The sequence below is a fragment of the Hevea brasiliensis genome, chromosome 16, assembly GCF_030052815.1.
Source record: "Hevea brasiliensis isolate MT/VB/25A 57/8 chromosome 16, ASM3005281v1, whole genome shotgun sequence".
Taxonomy (NCBI): Eukaryota; Viridiplantae; Streptophyta; class Magnoliopsida; order Malpighiales; family Euphorbiaceae; genus Hevea; species Hevea brasiliensis.
This window is the reverse complement of record NC_079508.1, coordinates 47,787,752-47,806,642: the sequence shown is the minus strand read 5'-3', so window position 1 is coordinate 47,806,642 and position 18,891 is coordinate 47,787,752. Positions and strand designations below refer to the sequence as shown.

Below are 18,891 nucleotides of genomic sequence, written 5' to 3'. Positions count from 1 at the left end.
TCACCAAGGAAAGACCATCACTAACTTAAGGACAAGATAATCTTTTCTTGGTGCATTAATTAATTGATTATATATCTATTACATATTGTTCCATCTACAAAATATTTTTTAAAATTATGAGTCTGAGCTTCAACGAAATTTTTTCTTTTTTAAATGAGAATATTCTTTATGTCTATTTTACGAAATTAAAAAAAATTAATCTTTTTAAAAGATTAAAATATTAAATTTAATTATTTAAATTAAATAATAAATAGTCATAATTAATAGAATCATCATACATATAGACTATACCTCTAATTAAATGAGTAAAGATTATTTAATTAAAAAAAATGAATGAACATAATGAGTTGTAGGGCTTTATAACCATAAGAATTGATTAGTAAAGGCATGCAGCAAGATTTGATCATTGAAAAGCTGCAACTTGTTTTCTTGCCATTTTATAAAAATTATAATAAGGTGAATAATTAATTATTAATTAACATTTTTTTTTGTCTTTTTCTTGGAAGAACCATACCAAGCATGACTTCATGTTTTTGTATTCCTCAATTAGCAGCCCATTTTTCTCTAATTATGTCATTGTCTTTGCCTACTAAAAAATCAAAGTCAATATTATTATTATTATTAGGTAAACGTTGATTAAATTAAATGTTGGTTTTAGTTGTGTAGATGATGATAATGGGAATGAGCCTCTCTACTAGGTCTTCAATTAGTAGCTTCAAATACTTAGGTGAAATTAATTATGCAATTCTTTAATTTTAGTTTTTGTTACTGAGTTATCTAATTAAATTTCTGTTTTGTTAATTTTTTTTAAATACTTAATTTAATGTTATCGATTGTAAATATTAATTAATTTCATTATGATTCGATGTGCAATAATTTACTATTTAATGAAACATATCAATGAATTTTAATTCAGTAATATTAGCGTTATTTTTAAAAAGGTATTTAGTATAACTTATGAAAATTAGCTTATTTAAATTTATAATTATTTAAGTTACTTATAAATAATTAAAGTGTTTATCAAAAAATAGTTTATCAGCACATTTATTATTAAAATAACTAAAAATAATATTGAATGCGATTTATAACAAAATTAAATAAGGTTAATATAGTAAAATACTTAATTAAACTAATTTATAAGTATCAAAATAAAATTTTTTTTAGCTTATAAACTTAATTTATAAATTTAAAAATTATTATAAACAAATAATAGTTTATTTTTATAACTTATAAACTTGTTTGATCATCTTATAAGTTAAAATAAATATTATTTAAAATTATTCTTAAATTTAAGTCCCAGTTAAAGTCAATTATAAAAAAAAAATTAATATTATTTAACCCAAAACCTAATTGATTTATATCTTGTTTATATCTCCATGTGTATGTTATATATTTTTTTTTATAGTAAATTGATACTTAATAGCACTAAATTACAAAGTCTACAGAGTTTTTTTTTCTTTAAAAAAAACTAAGAATTTAATAAAAAAAAATCTTTAATGTGTGTGTGTTTTTTTTTTTTCTAAAAATACTTATGCCTAAGCTCATAATGATCTAATATTTAAATTTGGAATATCAAATTTATGCCACGCAATGCAATATATTGTCAGATTGTTAGATATGGCATGTGCTCTTTGGATTCCAGAGCATAATGGCCATGATTGTTACAATTATTTTTAAAATATTATTATTATTATTATTATTATTATTAAGGTTAATCTGGGTCAGACTTACTGGAATGTTTCTGAGCCAGGCTGCTAACGAAAACAATTTTATTCTGAGAATTCAAGCATCCATATGGCAACAATGACAAAAGAACAAGAAGAAAATAAAAATAAAAGAAAAATTTTTTTGAGTATATACTGATACTGTACTATTTTAAAATTTTATATAAATATTTTTTACCCTTAATTTTATTCAATTTATACTAATTTTTCATTATGGATTTCTGAATGATAAGCGATTAATTGATTAAAAAGTAATATAATGTACAAAACTTGAATTATACTATTATTTATTGCAATAAAAACTATAGAATTTCATTAACTTTCTATTATAAACAGAAATAAAATGGTTGCTAGCTTTAAAATTACAGGATTGTGATTCTTGTGAAGACTGAAGAAAGTTATGAAGACCCAAACGTGGTTGGGTGGCCCAACTTGGGCCTCCTGAGCTAGGTGAACAAAGCGAGCCTCCAATGAATTGAACCCTCCTCATCATGTCTATGCAGCCCAGTGTAGAACACAAGCACGATAGAACAGAGGAAAGGATAAAATCGAACAAGTGAATTTGAGGATCAACAACATCCCAGCGTGCGGGAAAAAATCTAGCACCAAATTGAAATATGGAGAGCTAGCTCATGAGGTCCAGGCTAACCAAAGATGCAAACCCTTCTTCAACCCTGTAAGTCTCTGCCTCTCTTCAACTCTTCGTTACCGCTTAGTATTAACAATTGCCTTCTCACGTACAACGTTTCAATCCATAACAAATGCCTAAAATCCTCTAGTTTTCACTTATTTCCTAATATTGGGTCACTCAAAACCTTGCCATTCTCCAAGAATATTCCACCTTGGAAAAGTACCCACATCTCATTTTGCCGTCAAGATGATGCTTTTGATGATTTTTCAAGTACCCAGTTGCCTGAGAAGGCGCAAAACCATAGAACTCATGAGAATGAAGAGCTGGAATTGCTAAATAAGCCATCTCCGGTAGCTACAAATAATGGGATAGGTTTAGAAGTTGATAAAGAATCTAAAACAGATAATAAAGAAGAGGCCTTAGCCCCTTTTTTGAAGCTCTTTAAGCCTAGAGATTCATTAGAAGAAGCATACGAAGAGGAAGATGACTCGAGTGTTGTAGAGGGGAAGTCTAGTTTGAATAATAAAGATAAGGAAGCTAAGAAGGTTAATGTGGACTACTATGAGCCAAAACCAGGTGATTTCGTAGTAGGTGTCGTTGTTTCAGGAAATGAGAATAAGCTTGATGTGAATGTTGGGGCAGATTTGTTGGGTACGATGTTGACAAAGGAGGTGCTGCCTCTGTATGACAAAGAGATGGAATATTTGTTGTGTGATATGGATAAGGATTCTGAGAGGTTTATGGTTAGAGGGAAGATGGGAATTGTTAAGGATGAAGCTGCGGTGAGTGGGGGAGCAGGTCCAGGGAGGCCGGTGGTAGAGACTGGAACCATACTTTTTGCAGAAGTCCTTGGGAGGACGCTCAGTGGACGGCCATTGCTTTCAACTAGAAGATTATTCCGGCGGATAGCTTGGCATCGAGTGAGGCAGGTTCTTTTCTCACTTTTTTCTTTTGCATTTTGGGGATTTGGTAAATTTTGTAGAGGGTCAGGAGCTCATGAATAAATTATTAACTATGTTCTTTTATGTCCTTTTATTTTATTTTGTATGGGAATATAGCCACCCTAACTAGTCTCTAATTAAGGCTTAGTTGTTATTGTTGATGGGGAATATTTCCTTCCAATTTTTAACCTTTCAGAAATCAGCTTGGAATCAGTTTTTTGAAAAATTGGCATCAAATGTTAAAACTCTTGGTGACATTTTACTTTGTGTTAGTCAGATAAAAGAATTGAATGAACCTATTGAGGTTAAAATCACAGAGTGGAATACTGGGGGCTTGCTTACTAGAATTGAGGTTTGTGTGTTTTTATGTTATTGATCTGTGCGTGTACCTGCATTTTGTATCAATAGTAACCTTTTTAGAGTTGAGTACTGCAGGGATTACGGGCTTTCCTCCCAAAGGCTGAGTTGATGAATAGAGTGAACAACTTCAAGGAGTTGAAAGAAAATGTAAATTGCATTTCTTTAAAAAATTACTATTTTCATCTTCTTAGTAAATATTTTTGTTTCCAAGTATGAATATATAACACTTTTTGTGATTTGTTATTTGTTGCGATCCTGCATGAATTATAGAAATCTCAAGCCTGGATAATAACCTAAAAAATTTTTGAAAGCGTTTTGCTTCTGGACTTGCATTTGTTATATTCCTTGGAACTTAATAAATAAAAAATCATTTGAAGTAGGGAGAAGCTTCATATGTTTGATCATTGCAACTGATTGATGAAGGCACAATTTGGTTTCAATTACTTTGCGGTGTATATGTCACTTGGTAAATTTGCGGCATATATGTCAATGGGTAAGGTGCTTTCTAGATGTCCTTAGAATCTTTTTGCTAGTATTTTCTGGAGGCACCTAAGCTAGTAAATTATCCAATACTAGGCAATGGTGTGACATTCCAATTGTCTCATGTCTTCTCTCATTACCTTAATTAGATTCTCTATGTCATGAGATTCTCTTTGGCTACCCTTTCTTGCAATTTTTGCTACTTCAGCAAAATCACATTTTCTATTGAGAGTATTCCTTGCACATATCTACCATTTTATGTGCCATGTCTGTGTCTTTTGTTAATAGATACAGCAGTCTATATCTAATCATAATAGTTGCTTTAAAGCACCGTTTTATGGATTTTCTATTTAGAACTTAAATTCTAAGTTCGTAGGTAAAGTCATTGCTTGTATACCTGAATGTATTGTACTCTAGAGTGAACTTGTCAACTAACTTTGTGCTGTATCTTTGACAAGTGAGAGAGTAAAGGCTAGGCCCTGACATCTCATAATCAATAGTCTATAGATTTTCTTCTTTATGGTTTTTATTTGTCTATTATGTGTTTTATTATCTTGCATTGATTTTATGCTTCTTGTGGATTCCTTTCTTCTTCTTCTTTTGCTCTAAGAATTATCAGTTTCTTGATGGCGTAGGTGGGACGCCGAATATATGTCCTGATCACTCGAATAAATGAGACTAACAATGATCTGATACTTAGTGAAAGGGAAGCTTGGGTTAGTTTCCATGTGGCATTCTTTTTTATTTTTTCCCTTTTTGTTCTGGAATAATTCATTTTGTTTTGTTTTGTTTTTGCCTTTTCCATTTTTGGTGGCATGAAAGGCATGCTGACTTTATAGACGATTGCAGGAAATGTTAAACCTTCAGGAGGGAACACTGCTGCAGGGAACTGTCAAGAAAATTTTTTCATATGGAGCCCAAGTAAGAATTGGTGAAACTAACAGAAGGTGAGCGTGGAATATATTTTTTATTGCAAACTTTTTGTTGTGTTCCGTAATACTGCTTAATTTTGGCATTTTCATTTGTGTTACCAGAAGAGGGGAATGAGAATTTATTCTTTCGTCTTGTTTCACATAAATGAGGGAAAAGATAGTCTTGACTAGTAGAGGGGACAAATATAATAGTGAATGGAGAAGGGTTGGGTGGACTTGTACTGTGCTCTTCTACTGAAGTGTTTATCTTTAAAATTCTTCAAGACATTATTCGAGGAGTGGAGAAAACAAACTTCTTGAAACACTCAGAATATCTGGCATAACTTACCTGGTGTGATGATCTTAATTTTACCCATTTCGCTGAGAATAAATCTGTTAAGGGTAATCCACTTTTTGTTTGGGCAATTGGCAACTTAGCTTATATCAAAATAGTTAAGGAGAACTTCTAGAAAATGTGTTGACCTTTCCATGATTGTATAAACTTATTCAATAATTTTTTGTTCACTATGCAAATAGAGTATGTGAGAGATAAGAAAAGGATTCTCTGTATTTCAACTATAAATGGCTATTCTATTTTTTGATCCCTTTTATCAGTGTATGTTGACGGTTGTCTGGAAATATTTGTGTTAATTAATACTAATTTTTTTTTCCTCATTATTGGTAAAGAAGTATCTTAAACATTGTTGATGCATTTCAGTGGGTTGCTACATATTTCAAATATCTCTCGAAGCCGGGTTACTGCTGTCCATGACTTACTTAAAGTTGATGAGAAGGTTAAAGCGCTGGTTGTGAAGTCAATGTTTCCTGATAAAATTTCACTTAGGTAATTGAGGACTCGATTGCTTCTTTTTTTAAGTTGATCTTGTGCTCATTATCAGCCTCAAACTTCTTTACAATTCAATCCTATACGATAGCATTTGCTGATCTAGAAGGGGACTCTCAAGATAGATCAACATATGCGACACTCTAAATCTGTTCTTTTCTATATTGGTGTAATGTGTATATATGATAAAAGGCTAGGAAAAAAACATTAAATTGATCCTATATTATTTGTCTAATGTGACAGAGATGAATTGATTATATACAATTGAGTTGTACTGTTTATCTTTCTGTTCATATACAATGTTGGGATTAATTGATTGCACACGTGTGTGAGTGCATTTGCAAAGAAAAAGAAGTTTAGTATGATTAGTTTTTTCTCTTGTAAGAAAGTTGGAGAGGAATTAGATGGAATTTTAACTGGTGAAATTCTTTGACACAACATTCAAACATTGCTTAGCTTGCATAAATAAAACATGAAAAATACTAATATTGTCACGTGTAAATTTAATGCCAAATGAGGAACCAATAGGCTGCTAATGATAACTTTTACTTATTTGGCATGCAGTATTGCTGACCTTGAAAGCGAACCAGGCCTATTCATATCAAACAAAGAGGTGCAATTGTTTGCCTAAATTGTCTTTCTTTCTCATTTGGCGAGTTTCATATGGTTCCATTGAACATATTTTATATTCTTTGCCCAGAGAGTGTTTGCTGAGGCAGAAGAAATGGCGAAAAAGTACAGGCAAAAGCTACCTGCTGTTTTAAACACTCGAAAGTTAGAAACCCCTCTAAGCGATGCCTTTCCTTTTGATAGTGAAGCAACTATGCATGCAAATTGGAAGTGGTTCAGATTTGAAAGGGAATAATGAAGTTCGGTAATGTAATTGAGGCTATGTTGTTGTATCATCTAATTTGGAGGAGGGAGAATTCATGCCAAGTGGGGCTTGCTATGGAGAAGGAAATAGCTTCTTATCAGGCCACTGTTCTCACCATGTGATTAGAATGAAATTTATATGGATATGCGGTTTTTGTGAATGCCTTATCCATTTGAAAATTGATAAGAGCATATGATGATTGATAATCAAAGCCTGATGTGAGTTCTTCCCCGTTGTTGTACACAATATGTATGCATCAAATCTTCTCACACTGTGATAAATCCAATTCTTTTACAATCAATTATGAGATTCATATTGTTCTTGTGAATTATATTTCTTTCTGGATACTTTCTCCCATTCTTGTTGAGTGAATAATGGATGATGGCATCATATGCATCCAATCTTTACAAGTAGTTGCTTATGAATGTGAAATTTGATACCTGAAGCCATTGCATGCTAAACAAAAGTGAGAACAAGACAATTCGGCTGACCAAGAAGTAGTATGTGTGGGCGAATGCTGCCTATTAGTTTGGGTGTTGAGACAATAAAGAAATGAAATGTAAGAGGTACTTGCATTTCTATTCCATCCAACAATTAATTTCATATAGAATCCATGGTACTGTACCTTTTTTTTTTTACCCCACCTTTTCTTAGCTCTATAAAAAATGGAGAAAAAGAGAAAAAAAAAAAAAAAAATCCAAAGCTATAGATCTATTATACCACGAAATTGTAGGTCTTGCCAACCCTAGCTAGCCTGATCTCTGTCTTGTTGATGTTTTCTGCTGCTGCTAAAGAAATGCCTTCCTGCTTTTGTTTTGCGAAAGTTGTCTGTTGAAACTTAAAAGGGGACTTATATTAAAATTATCAATTTTGGCCTGAAATCAATCTGGTGGCCAAGTCTAAATCCAAGTGAGAGAAGTTGACGGTGCCACACCCTAACTGAATAGGGTGGAGGGCTCCATGCATGAATTTTAAAGAGAATATAGCCAAGAAAGATACCTCATAGTCCATTTGCTGCCCATAATGTCTCTCTTGATAGTATAAGGCCAGTAATTTTTTTTAATTATAAAAAAGATATTTTTGGAATGTAGCTGCTAATTTAATCATATAAAGATATTTCTATATATATTTTAACATATAGAAATTATGATTAATAACTATTTATTTATAATCTATAATATATATAAAATTATAAATAAATAAATTTATAATATATAATTAAATTTATGAACGTATTATCAAAATCCCAAATTTTTTGGCCATGTCCCCTAAAGAATGGAGATGAAATGAATAGAGTATGGCGTGTGGTAGTTTGCTTGAAGGAGTGAAAATTATAGATAATGCTTGTATTCAAAGACATGGGTGAAATAATAAAATAAAATAAAAAATAGAATTAAAAAAGAAATGGTTGTCGCCTATGCAGTGCCGGTGGCGTGTGCAGACCTATATCCATCTTGACAGCCTTAATTCCAGCTTCTCTGTAATCTTAGTGAACTGCCAAATTATGACATGCCAAGTTTCTCTTTATCTTTTTTAATTATATCCTTAATTCACTATATTATTGAATGTTTACCTAATTTAATAAGATAAATCATTGAACAATTTTGGGTCACCTCTTATTATACTTTTAAATAAAAAAATATTTATATTATGTTTAGAGTAGTCATGATTCAAGAATTATTAATTTAGATTTAATAAAATCATAAACTTAAATTAAACTCTTAGGAGACGGTTTGAAATATGATTCCTAAATTATCAGTTCCGGTTCAAATCTCAATTTAAAACAGTTTAAAAATAGTTTGAAAAAGAGTAGTTCAAAATAGTTTGGAGAAGATTTAAAAGTGGTTTAGGAGCGGTTTAAGAGTGATTTAAATAAAAAAATTAGAAAAAGATTTTATTAATCTAGAATTTAAGTTATATTTATAAAAATATTTTAATTTTTTTTAAAAATCTTTTAATCAAAATAAAATAAGAAAAAAAGAATGAAAATAATTTATCTTTAATAAAAATTTGATAAGTAAAGACTTGAACTTAATTAAAAAATTAGAGATGAAATTAATTTTTTTTAAAGAAATTAAAAACAAGTATATGAACTTAATTTTGTCTACGTATCCCTTTAGAATTTAGAGGACTCAAAATTTTTAGTTCTATTGCTTGCCTTTTCTTAAAAATTAAATGATAATTGATAATTAAAAAGTATAAAAGAGAAAAAAAATTAAAATAGAGGGTATTGAAAATTTTATTGAGGATATAAAATAATAACAGAGTAATTGAGATAGTATTAAAATTTTCAATGAGCATATAAAATAATAAAGTAGGAAAATTGAGAGAGTATTAGAAATTAAAAAAAATGTAAAAAATAATTATTTAGAGGAATTGAGATAAATTAAAAAAATATTAAGAATTAAAGAGAGTGTAGAGAATAATTGTGTAGATAATTAATGATATATATAAATGAATTAAGAGTAAAGTGAGATATTTATTAAATTCTTTTGTATTTAAATTACTGATTTGGTCAAGTTTAGAAACGTCGGTTTAAGTTAGTTTGGAACTATCAATTCACGGTTCCTAAAAAATACGAACCTAAACCAAACTACAAAAGGACAGTTTTGGTCCGGTTAAAAACTGGTTCTAATTTTGACCTGTTTCGGTCTGATTTTGATCGAACAGGTTCTAGTTCGGTTCTAATTCAAAATCGGACTGTGGCTCATCCTAATTATGCTAGTGTGGGGAGTCAAACCATAGTGGAATAAATTTGTTTCACTAAATTAATCATCAAGCTATTACGTTCTGTGGTATATTAAATTTATATAATTTTTAATCTAAAGAAAATACTAATATTAACAAATAAAAATAATTTATTTTTTTTATATCTTAATTACCCATAATTACAAAATAAAATTGTGATTAGTAAGGTGAGAGCAAATTCACTTTTTGATTAATTTTTTTTAATTATAAAATGCAACGTAATTAGCGGCTATAGTTTATATTATTAAGCAGCCACGCGTAAGCGTATAATATAAAAGAGCTCAATATATACAGCTGGACCTCTCAATTAGTATTATACTATTGATGGTTATAATATATTATTATGTATAGTTTTGGTTCCAAATTTTTTATAGCTAAAATACAATTTCTCATTGGATTCTCAAGATAACAATATCCACATCAATGGCTACACCTTCCATTTGTTTACTATACCTATGTAATTAATATGGATTTTTCAATGGATTATATGTATAAATCTTTCAAACTTTCACATAGCTAAGTAAGCCGATGTTTAGAGCATCAATGCATTAATTAATTAATAATGATTCCTCAATCTTAATAAGATACATATATCACTAAAATTTTTAAGATTATCAACGGAATTTTTTTTTGGGTATAGTCATATAAAATCCATTATTAAGTAAAATTACCAACAAATGAAGTCGGTTGTAGTGAATTTTGTTAATAATTTTTTTTTACTAATGGAAGAGTATTAATGAATTCTTTAATTTATTGATAAATTGAGAGATAAATAAAAAAAAATCAAATATTATGATATATTGATAAATTTATTGATGGATTTTAAATTTATTAGTAATTTAAAAAAAAATTATTTTCAATTAAAATAATAAACTATTAATTTTAGGATATTTTTTTTATCAAATTATTTTATTATTATAAATATGTTTATATTTTATCATTAATAATTATTGTAAATACATTATAATGAGAGGGAAAAAAGTATTTAATAGAAAATAAAGATGAGAAAATGAAATGAGGGAAAATTATAATAATAAAAATGGAAATATAAGGTAAGAATTAAAAAGAAGAAAAAAAAAAGGAAAGTGAAGAAAATGAGAGAAAAGATAAAGAAATGAGATAAAAGAGAATGAAAATTATGAGAGAAGTGAAAAGAAAATGAGAGAAAGAGAAGAAATAATATGAGAAACTAAAAGAAAATGAGAGAAAAAAAGAAGAAGAAAACGAGTGAAGAAATTAGGAAATGAGAAAAAAGAATAAAAATATATTAAAATGGGAGAAAAGAAAATGATTAAATGAATGAAATAAGAAAAATGAAAGGTAGTATTTAGAAGTATATATATATATATATATATTCGATTTAGCAAGAATAAGGCCTTTAGTTTATTTGATTATAGGGTGAGATTTATTTTTATTTATTTATTTTTTGTCTAAAGTTGAAAATCTATTAATTTGCAAGATCCATGACATGAACAGCAAGATAGATCAGAGGTCCAACTCACTCATAACCCTAAAATATGGAGTCCGAAGGCTCAAAACTATAAACCCTAGGGCTAAGGCTGGTAGGTTTAATGGCCTAAAACTCAAAGATTGACATTCTCAGCTCGTCCCATTGCCGATCTCCTCCAACTCTCGACAAGACTATGGCAATCGCCTAGAAGAGCATAGACAGAGGCTCCTTCAACTGTGGACCAACCTTGAATGAGTGAGCCTTTCCAAAGCAAAACACTGAAGCTATTTTTTCAAGCCAAATGTCAGAACCTTGAGAGGTCGAAAATGCAGATCTATCACTAGTGACTCTAGGAGGATGAAGCACGGCAAAGCTTAATGGCGTCTCACTTTCTTGTAGTCAATGGGGCTAGCCACAAACATGCAAGGTCAGCACTTAAACATCCTAATAAAGCCACCCTCCCCACAAAGTCCAAAATCAACACATCACACACAGGAAGACCACCACTGTACATATCCTCATCAAGCATCCCTCTTAATAAACACGAGAAAAAAGAGCTATATAAGCCCTAAGGTGGCTTCTCTTTGAGCTAAGGAAGAATCTTCCCATGTCTAGAAGGAGTAGGGGAAGGCCTCAAGATAGCAATAAATTTGGCAGACTTATAATCCTAAATGAAAAAAACAGAGAAAATTTTCTCTTTAAAAGTTAAGAGGGTTTTTTTTTGAGAGAAGTGTTAGAGAACTAGGAATGGTAAAAATTCTTGAACCTGATTTAACTTGCCTCAAATAAGATTTATTTTCCTCAATCCTGTTAGTAGCATTTTATTATTTTTATTAAAAATAATTTATTTTTATATATTTAAATATTATAATTTTAATAAAAAATATAATATATATTATTAAAATAATGACCAGAACTTGTACTTCTAATTATAATTTATTTTTAAATAAATAAATTTATATCATATATTAATAAATTAAAATAAAAAAAAGCAAACTCCTCACAAGAAAATCTACCCTGCTTGGTGAAAAAGTCTCTATCTTGACCTCAATCTTTTGTAGACAAAAATAGAGAAGCGACCTCTACTTTCAATCCGCCTTGTTGCTATTACTACTAGGAATCATACAAGCAATGTAATGAAAAAAAGGCATTGGAAATAGGGTTTGTAATGGGTAGATGAGTCCAATTATTAACTGTTTTGACTTGAAGGAATCAAAGCTCAAGTACAGTAACTAGGGCTTTCCTCATTTATATCCATCTTGTTCTTTCAACATTGATTTGAGAGTATCATCGATTTCGATTTCAATTTCAAATATTTCAATTTCCTAGGGTTTCAAAAATCTTTTTCCCTATATATATATATATATTTTGAAAATTAATGAATCATCCATATTAAGAGATTTATAAATTCTTTTTCTTTGTTTTGATTGAGTCTTAATCTTATAATTAAAAAAAATGATGGAAAAGAAAAATAAAGCCAAAATCTTTTAATTTAGGGTTTCATCTTCCATTAATTGGCATAAATCAGTCTCTAGTTGAAACTTTCTTATAACATTTATAAGAGTAGTGTGCGGCTAGACTGAAATTTAGAAGAGAAGTCTCAGAAGCCAAACATAAACCCTAATCGTGAGTTGTGCCCTAATTTATATATATATATATATATATATATATATATATATATATATATATATATATATATATATATATATATATATATATATAATCTTCCCTCTCTGATGAGACTGTGTTTGTCGATAATCTTCAATCCTAGTCCCGAAACAAACCCACCACCCTCTCCTCGGCCTCGGTAATCAAATCAGCCTTGCCTTAGTTTCACCACTGCACTGTCAAAAATTAATAATTAAACCGCTTGGATGAGAATCAATTCAGCTTTAACTTTTCATTTTATTACACTTAGTTCAGTCATTACAGTGAATAATTGACAATTTTTTTTATAAATAATTATTATTTAATCAATTAAATATTCATATAGTATTTATAATTAATTAATTAATAATATTAATAGCAAACAATTATAAGATAAAATAAATATCTTTAAATACTATTTTGGATTTTTTTTACAATTTTTGAATTGTTTGAATTTTTTTATATTTTTTCTTAAAATTTTTTATAGTATTTTAAAAATTATATTTACTAAAAAAATAAATCAATAATAATTTAAAAGGATTTTTTTTATAATTATTAATTTTAATTAATTCATTTAAGATAAATAATTCTAAACCTGAATTGATGAGCATTATGATGTTAAAACAAGAAGTAGATGCTCCAAGAAAACTTCCTCTATATCCACGCCATACTTAAATTCTAGCCATTAAAAATAACAAAGGCCACGTTTAAGGTTATATAGTTTATGCAAAATAAAAGCATATTGTATAATAAAATGTATGGAAAAAGACATTGAAATTGGTTGCTTGCTCCAAGCCTCCTTTTACTTTTCACAGTCTCCGAAGCTGCCTCACTGCTCACTCCGATTACCATCATCTCCATGCTTTAAATTTTGCCATGTCTACTTTACTTTGTTGGGGTGTTTGGGAGATTATTAACCCACAAACAATAAGCTGCTTTAAATTAATTTAAAAATTTTTAATTAAGTAATTACGTATGATATTTATCTTAAAAATATTTTAATATATCAAAACTTAGTGATATTTATTTTTTAAATTTAAAATTTTATAAATTTAAAAATAATTTTAATATTACAAAATTAAAGTTGATTAGTTGATTTTATATTTAATTTTTAAAGATAAAAATATTATGGCTCATATTTAATTTAAAAAATAAAATTATTCTAATTAGTTGATTTCAGCATTAGTTGATTTTTTATATTCAATTCTACTTTTAACTTTTTTGAAAGTTCAATACTATTCCCACTTCTGAACAAAATGTTCATTGTTTCTTGTCGCTTAGCAAGGGCAATATAGACCATCAGGAAAAAGAGCCAGTGGGCGCCCAAATAATATGTACAAAAATAAGTTGAACCTACTTAAATGGAAGAATTTCCAGAGCCTATTAGCAGCAAGCAGCTGTAGAGAGCTCCAAACTCAAAGCATAGCCACCACCACCCAACACCACACCACCATTACCGCCGCAACAACCACCATCAAAACACGGAAAACATTCAAGAAATTTGCACGGCCAACATTGATAAAATATGAAGTAGCAGAGAGCATGAACTTGAATCTTGTTATTTTGTTAACGTATCATCAACACCACCACCAGCAGTGAGCGCCCACCAACACCACAACCACCAGTCGCCACCATTAATGCTGTTCTGGTAACGTCCTTTCACCGCTAACTTGGGACTGTTTGACTATATTCAACATATCTTCTACTAAAATTTAATGGCGCTTAGCTTTTGCACAGTTCACATGCATGGTTTCAACCGTTTAGTGTAAAACTGAAGCATCCTTCTCTCCACAAGGACCTCTCTCACATGCATTTTGTCTCCTAGATTTGGACCTTCTCCTTCTCTCCCACCACCATCGTCATCAACACCACCACTACAATCACTTCTTCACCACTGCCAAAAAAAAAAAAAAAAAAACCAGAAAAGGAGTTCCCTTTTATCAGCCCAAGATTTTCTTAGTTTGGTCACCTTTCCCTTGATATGGAGAAGCTAAGCCATTATGTCTCGTTCTGCTTAATCTTGGTAATGTTAACCATGACTAAGACATTATTACCTTTTGTAGCTTCTTTATCTCCTGATGGAGAAGCTCTTCTTTCTCTTCTCTCGGCAGCTGACCCATCTGCAAAAGCATCCTCTTCCGTTCTTTCCTCTTGGAACCCATCAAGCTTAACGCCCTGTTCTTGGCAAGGCATTACATGTTCTCCTCAAAACAGAGTCATCTCTCTTTCCTTGCCTAACACATTCCTCAATCTATCTTCACTGCCTTCAGAACTTTCTTCTCTCACTTGTCTGCAACTTCTCAATCTCTCCTCTACCAATATCTCTGGTACTATCCCTACTTCCTTTGGCCAACTCACTCACCTTAGGCTTTTAGACCTCTCCTCTAACTCTATTTCAGGTTATATACCGCAAGAACTTGGTCTCCTCTCTTCACTTCAGTTCCTTTACTTGAACTCTAATAGATTATCTGGTAGAATACCTCCGCAACTAGCAAACCTTACTTCTCTACAAGTTTTTTGTCTGCAAGATAATCTCTTCAATGGCTCAATACCATCCCAATTGGGTTCTTTAATCTCTCTCCAGCAATTTAGAGTAGGTGGAAACCCTTATCTAACTGGAGACATACCACCACAGTTAGGACTGCTAACCAATCTCACAACATTTGGTGCTGCTGCAACCGGGCTTTCTGGTGTGATACCACCTACATTTGGGAAATTGATCAATCTCCAAACTTTAGCTCTTTATGATACAGAGGTGTTTGGTTCTATACCACTTGAGCTTGGTTTGTGTTCAGAGTTAAGGAACTTGTATTTGCACATGAATAAGCTCACTGGCTCCATCCCTCCTCAGTTGGGTAAGTTGCAGAAACTTACTAGCTTGCTTCTATGGGGCAATGCACTATCTGGACATATCCCAGCTGAGCTTTCAAATTGTTCGTCTCTAGTTGTGCTTGATGCTTCAGCTAATGATCTTTCTGGAGAAATTCCCAGCGATTTAGGGAAGTTAGTGGTTCTTGAGCAGCTTCACTTGTCTGATAATTCGTTAACTGGTGCCATTCCCTGGCAGTTAAGTAACTGCACAAGCCTAACTGCTCTGCAGCTTGATAAGAACCAATTATCAGGTGCGATTCCATGGCAGGTCGGGGAATTGAAATATTTGCAAAATTTCTACTTGTGGGGCAACTCAGTTTCTGGTACCATACCAGCTTCTTTTGGTAACTGCACTGAATTATATGCTCTTGATCTTTCAAGAAACAAGCTTACAGGGACAATCCCAGATGAGGTTTTTGGTTTGAAGAAATTAAGCAAGCTTCTGCTTCTAGGGAATTCTTTATCAGGAGGATTGCCGCGAAGTATTGCAAATTGTCAGTCTTTGGTGAGATTGAGGCTTGGAGAAAACCAACTCTCAGGTCAGATTCCAAAAGAGATAGGCCACTTGCAGAATTTGGTCTTTCTTGACTTGTACGTAAATCATTTCTCTGGTGCCATCCCGATCGAGATTGCTAACATCACAGTTCTTGAGCTCTTGGATGTGCACAACAATCACTTTACTGGAGAGATACCATCTCAGCTAGGGGAGCTTGTGAATTTGGAGCAGCTTGATCTTAGCAGAAACAGCTTCAATGGTGAAATTCCATGGAGTTTTGGAAACTTCAGTTACTTGAACAAGCTGATTCTCAACAATAATCTGCTATCAGGGTCAATTCCAAGATCCATTAAGAATTTGCAGAAGCTAACGCTTCTTGATTTGAGCTACAACAGCCTCTCAGGTCCAATCCCACCAGAAATTGGTTATGTGACAAGCTTAACCATCAGTTTGGACTTGAGCTCAAATGCATTTACTGGAGAACTCCCACAAACAATGTCGAGTTTGACCCAGTTACAATCTATTGATCTTTCTCATAATTTGCTTTATGGGAACATTAAGGTTCTTGGTTCTCTTACTAGCCTCACTTCCCTTAATATCTCTTGCAACAACTTTTCAGGCCCTATTCCTGTAACACCATTTTTCAGAACTCTGTCCTCAAGTTCATATCTTCAAAACCCAAATCTTTGCTTATCCGCTGATGGGTCTACTTGTTCATCAAGAGCTATTAAAGGAAATGGATTGAAATCGGCCAAAACTGTAGCATTGATTTCTGTGATTCTAGCTTCAGTAACCATGGCAGTTCTTGCTTCATGGATTTTACTCTCTAGGAACCATAAGTACATGGTAGAGAAAGCTTCAGGAGCATCGGCATCTTCATCGGGGGCTGAAGATTTCTCTTATCCATGGACTTTTATCCCATTTCAAAAACTCAACTTTTCCATCGATAACATACTAGATTGTTTGAGAGATGAAAATGTGATTGGGAAAGGATGTTCTGGTGTTGTCTACAAGGCTGAAATGCCAAGTGGGGAGTTGATTGCAGTCAAAAAGCTTTGGAAAACAAAAAGAGAGGAAGAACCTGTGGATTCATTTGCAGCGGAAATTCAAATTCTAGGACACATTCGACATCGGAATATTGTGAAGCTCTTAGGCTATTGTTCCAATAGGAGTGTGAAACTCCTTCTCTACAACTACATTCCGAATGGTAATTTGCAACAGCTGTTGCGAGGGAATAGAAATTTGGAATGGGAAACGAGGTACAAGATTGCTGTAGGATCAGCTCAAGGACTAGCTTACCTTCATCGTGATTGTGTGCCTGCAATTCTTCACAGAGATGTTAAGTGCAATAACATCCTTCTAGATTCCAAGTTTGAGGCTTATTTGGCAGACTTTGGCCTAGCCAAACTGATGAACTCTCCAAATTATCATCAAGCCATATCCAGAGTTGCTGGATCTTATGGTTATATTGCTCCAGGCAAGTATGCTTATTCTTCATATTCTCTTATGTTCTAGTTAGGTCCCAAGTTGGATTAAGTGCTTTCTGTATCAGTTAATGGTTCTTTTCTTGAATTCTTAGTTCTATTTCTAATAAATTTCCATAACCATTATTTGCAGAGTATGGATACAGCATGAACATAACGGAAAAGAGTGATGTTTATAGTTATGGAGTGGTGCTGCTAGAGATTCTATCTGGCCGTAGTGCTGTGGAACCTCAAGTTGGAGATGGGCTGCACATAGTTGAGTGGGTAAAGAAAAAGATGGGAAGTTTTGAACCAGCTGTTTCAATACTGGATACAAAGCTTCAAGGTTTACCAGATCAGATGGTGCAAGAAATGCTTCAAACACTAGGGATTGCAATGTTTTGTGTCAACTCTTCCCCGGCGGAACGGCCCACCATGAAGGAAGTAGTGGCATTGTTAATGGAGGTGAAGAGCCCACCAGAAGAATGGGGAAAGACATCTCAACCTCTAATAAAACAGTCATCAAGTCAAAGTTGAAATAAGGTTGTTTGTTTTTGTATTTTTATTTCCTTCCAGGGACATCAATGATTGATTTCTCTTTTATATCCCAAGAACAAAAAAGAGGAGTGCAATTGTTGAGAAAAATGAGAAGAGGAAGAGCTTTGGGTGGTGTTATTGTTGGATGAGATGGTGGACTTGGGTTTCCTGTACAGTTTTAGAAACAGCAATTTGGTTGAATTGCTTCATGCTTTGCTTTTTCTTTATCATTATAATTTTCTATTCTCTATGCATTTCCGTTCTGCCCTAGTTTATGTCACTCCAAATTCCTGAATACTAGGCAGCATTTCAGTAATCAAGAGCTCTTCCACTCAATAAAATGTCAACTTTATTCTTAGCTCCAACTTTTTCGAGGTTCCTAATTTCAGCTTAAATTCTGGCTAGTAACGTTTCTCATTGCATAGTTGATATAACATCAATTGCAAGACATCCAAAGCAACAAGAGATTTTCAGGAAAAAAAAAAATGAAGAGAGATCTTCAGAATCACATGAACATTCAAGGCTGTCCAAAGTGTGGGGCAGCAGGTGGGGTTTTGTATGGCCATTAAACTCGTAACTCTTTTTCAAGTAAAATAAAAAGATAATCTGTGAAACTCATAAGCAGAAGTGGAGCTGCTGCCATAACTCAGAAGGGGAAAGCAACCTCCTCAAACACGAGTTGTATGTAGGGTCTGTGAAGCAGGATAAAAGCAGACAGACAGAAACAGGCCATGCCTCTCTCCTTCTCCCCCACATGCCTCAACAGGCAAAGGATTTGCTCCCCTGTCTCATTATTCTCCAATTGGTCCATATCTTTTTTAATATATATTGTCACAAGTTTTGGTCAAAAAAAGGAGATCTAATAAGATAATAATCAGCAACTCATTGGTTCAACATCCATCCCCCTCTGGCCG

At 32.1% G+C, this 18,891-nt stretch overlaps 2 protein-coding genes across 4 annotated transcripts; both read left to right on the top strand.

Annotated features, from left to right (window-relative positions):
• The first annotated feature begins 2,234 nt into the window (after positions 1–2,234).
• LOC110641931 (protein PIGMENT DEFECTIVE 338, chloroplastic) lies at positions 2,235–7,093 on the top strand. Of its 3 annotated transcripts, XM_058138065.1 has the most exons (8): positions 2,236–3,284; positions 3,574–3,648; positions 3,732–3,803; positions 4,772–4,852; positions 4,986–5,083; positions 5,766–5,891; positions 6,456–6,504; positions 6,592–7,093. In XM_058138065.1, the coding sequence occupies exons 1-8, from the start codon at positions 2,379–2,381 to the stop codon at positions 6,754–6,756; spliced, it is 1,572 nt and encodes a 523-aa protein (XP_057994048.1). In that variant the 5' UTR covers positions 2,236–2,378; the 3' UTR covers positions 6,757–7,093. The 3 variants fall into 3 exon arrangements, with proteins under 3 accessions (XP_057994049.1, XP_057994050.1, XP_057994048.1); XM_058138066.1 differs by lacking the exon at positions 3,574–3,648 and having other exon boundaries at positions 2,235–3,284; XM_058138067.1 differs by lacking the exon at positions 4,772–4,852 and having other exon boundaries at positions 2,235–3,284.
• Positions 7,094–14,015: 6,922 nt separating this feature from the next.
• On the top strand, positions 14,016–18,335 carry LOC110641932 (LRR receptor-like serine/threonine-protein kinase RGI5). Its single transcript, XM_058138603.1, has 2 exons — positions 14,016–17,454; positions 17,595–18,335. Exons 1-2 carry the CDS (start codon positions 14,592–14,594, stop codon positions 17,975–17,977), a joined length of 3,246 nt encoding a protein of 1,081 aa, XP_057994586.1. The 5' UTR covers positions 14,016–14,591; the 3' UTR covers positions 17,978–18,335.
• Positions 18,336–18,891: the final 556 nt, after the last annotated feature.

What these genes read in the sequence shown, in the direction of transcription:
- LOC110641931 (XM_058138065.1), top strand. Translation starts at nt 2,379, where the DNA reads ATGCAAACCCTTCTTCAACCCTGTAAGTCTCTGCCTCTCTTCAACTCT. An exon ending in TTAGTGAAAGGGAAGCTTGG is followed by an intron (nt 4,853 to 4,985) that starts GTTAGTTTCCAT and finishes AGACGATTGCAG; the next exon opens with GAAATGTTAAACCTTCAGGA. An exon ending in CCTGATAAAATTTCACTTAG is followed by an intron (nt 5,892 to 6,455) that starts GTAATTGAGGAC and finishes TTTGGCATGCAG; the next exon opens with TATTGCTGACCTTGAAAGCG.
- LOC110641932 (XM_058138603.1), top strand. Translation starts at nt 14,592, where the DNA reads ATGGAGAAGCTAAGCCATTATGTCTCGTTCTGCTTAATCTTGGTAATG. An exon ending in TTATGGTTATATTGCTCCAG is followed by an intron (nt 17,455 to 17,594) that starts GCAAGTATGCTT and finishes CATTATTTGCAG; the next exon opens with AGTATGGATACAGCATGAAC.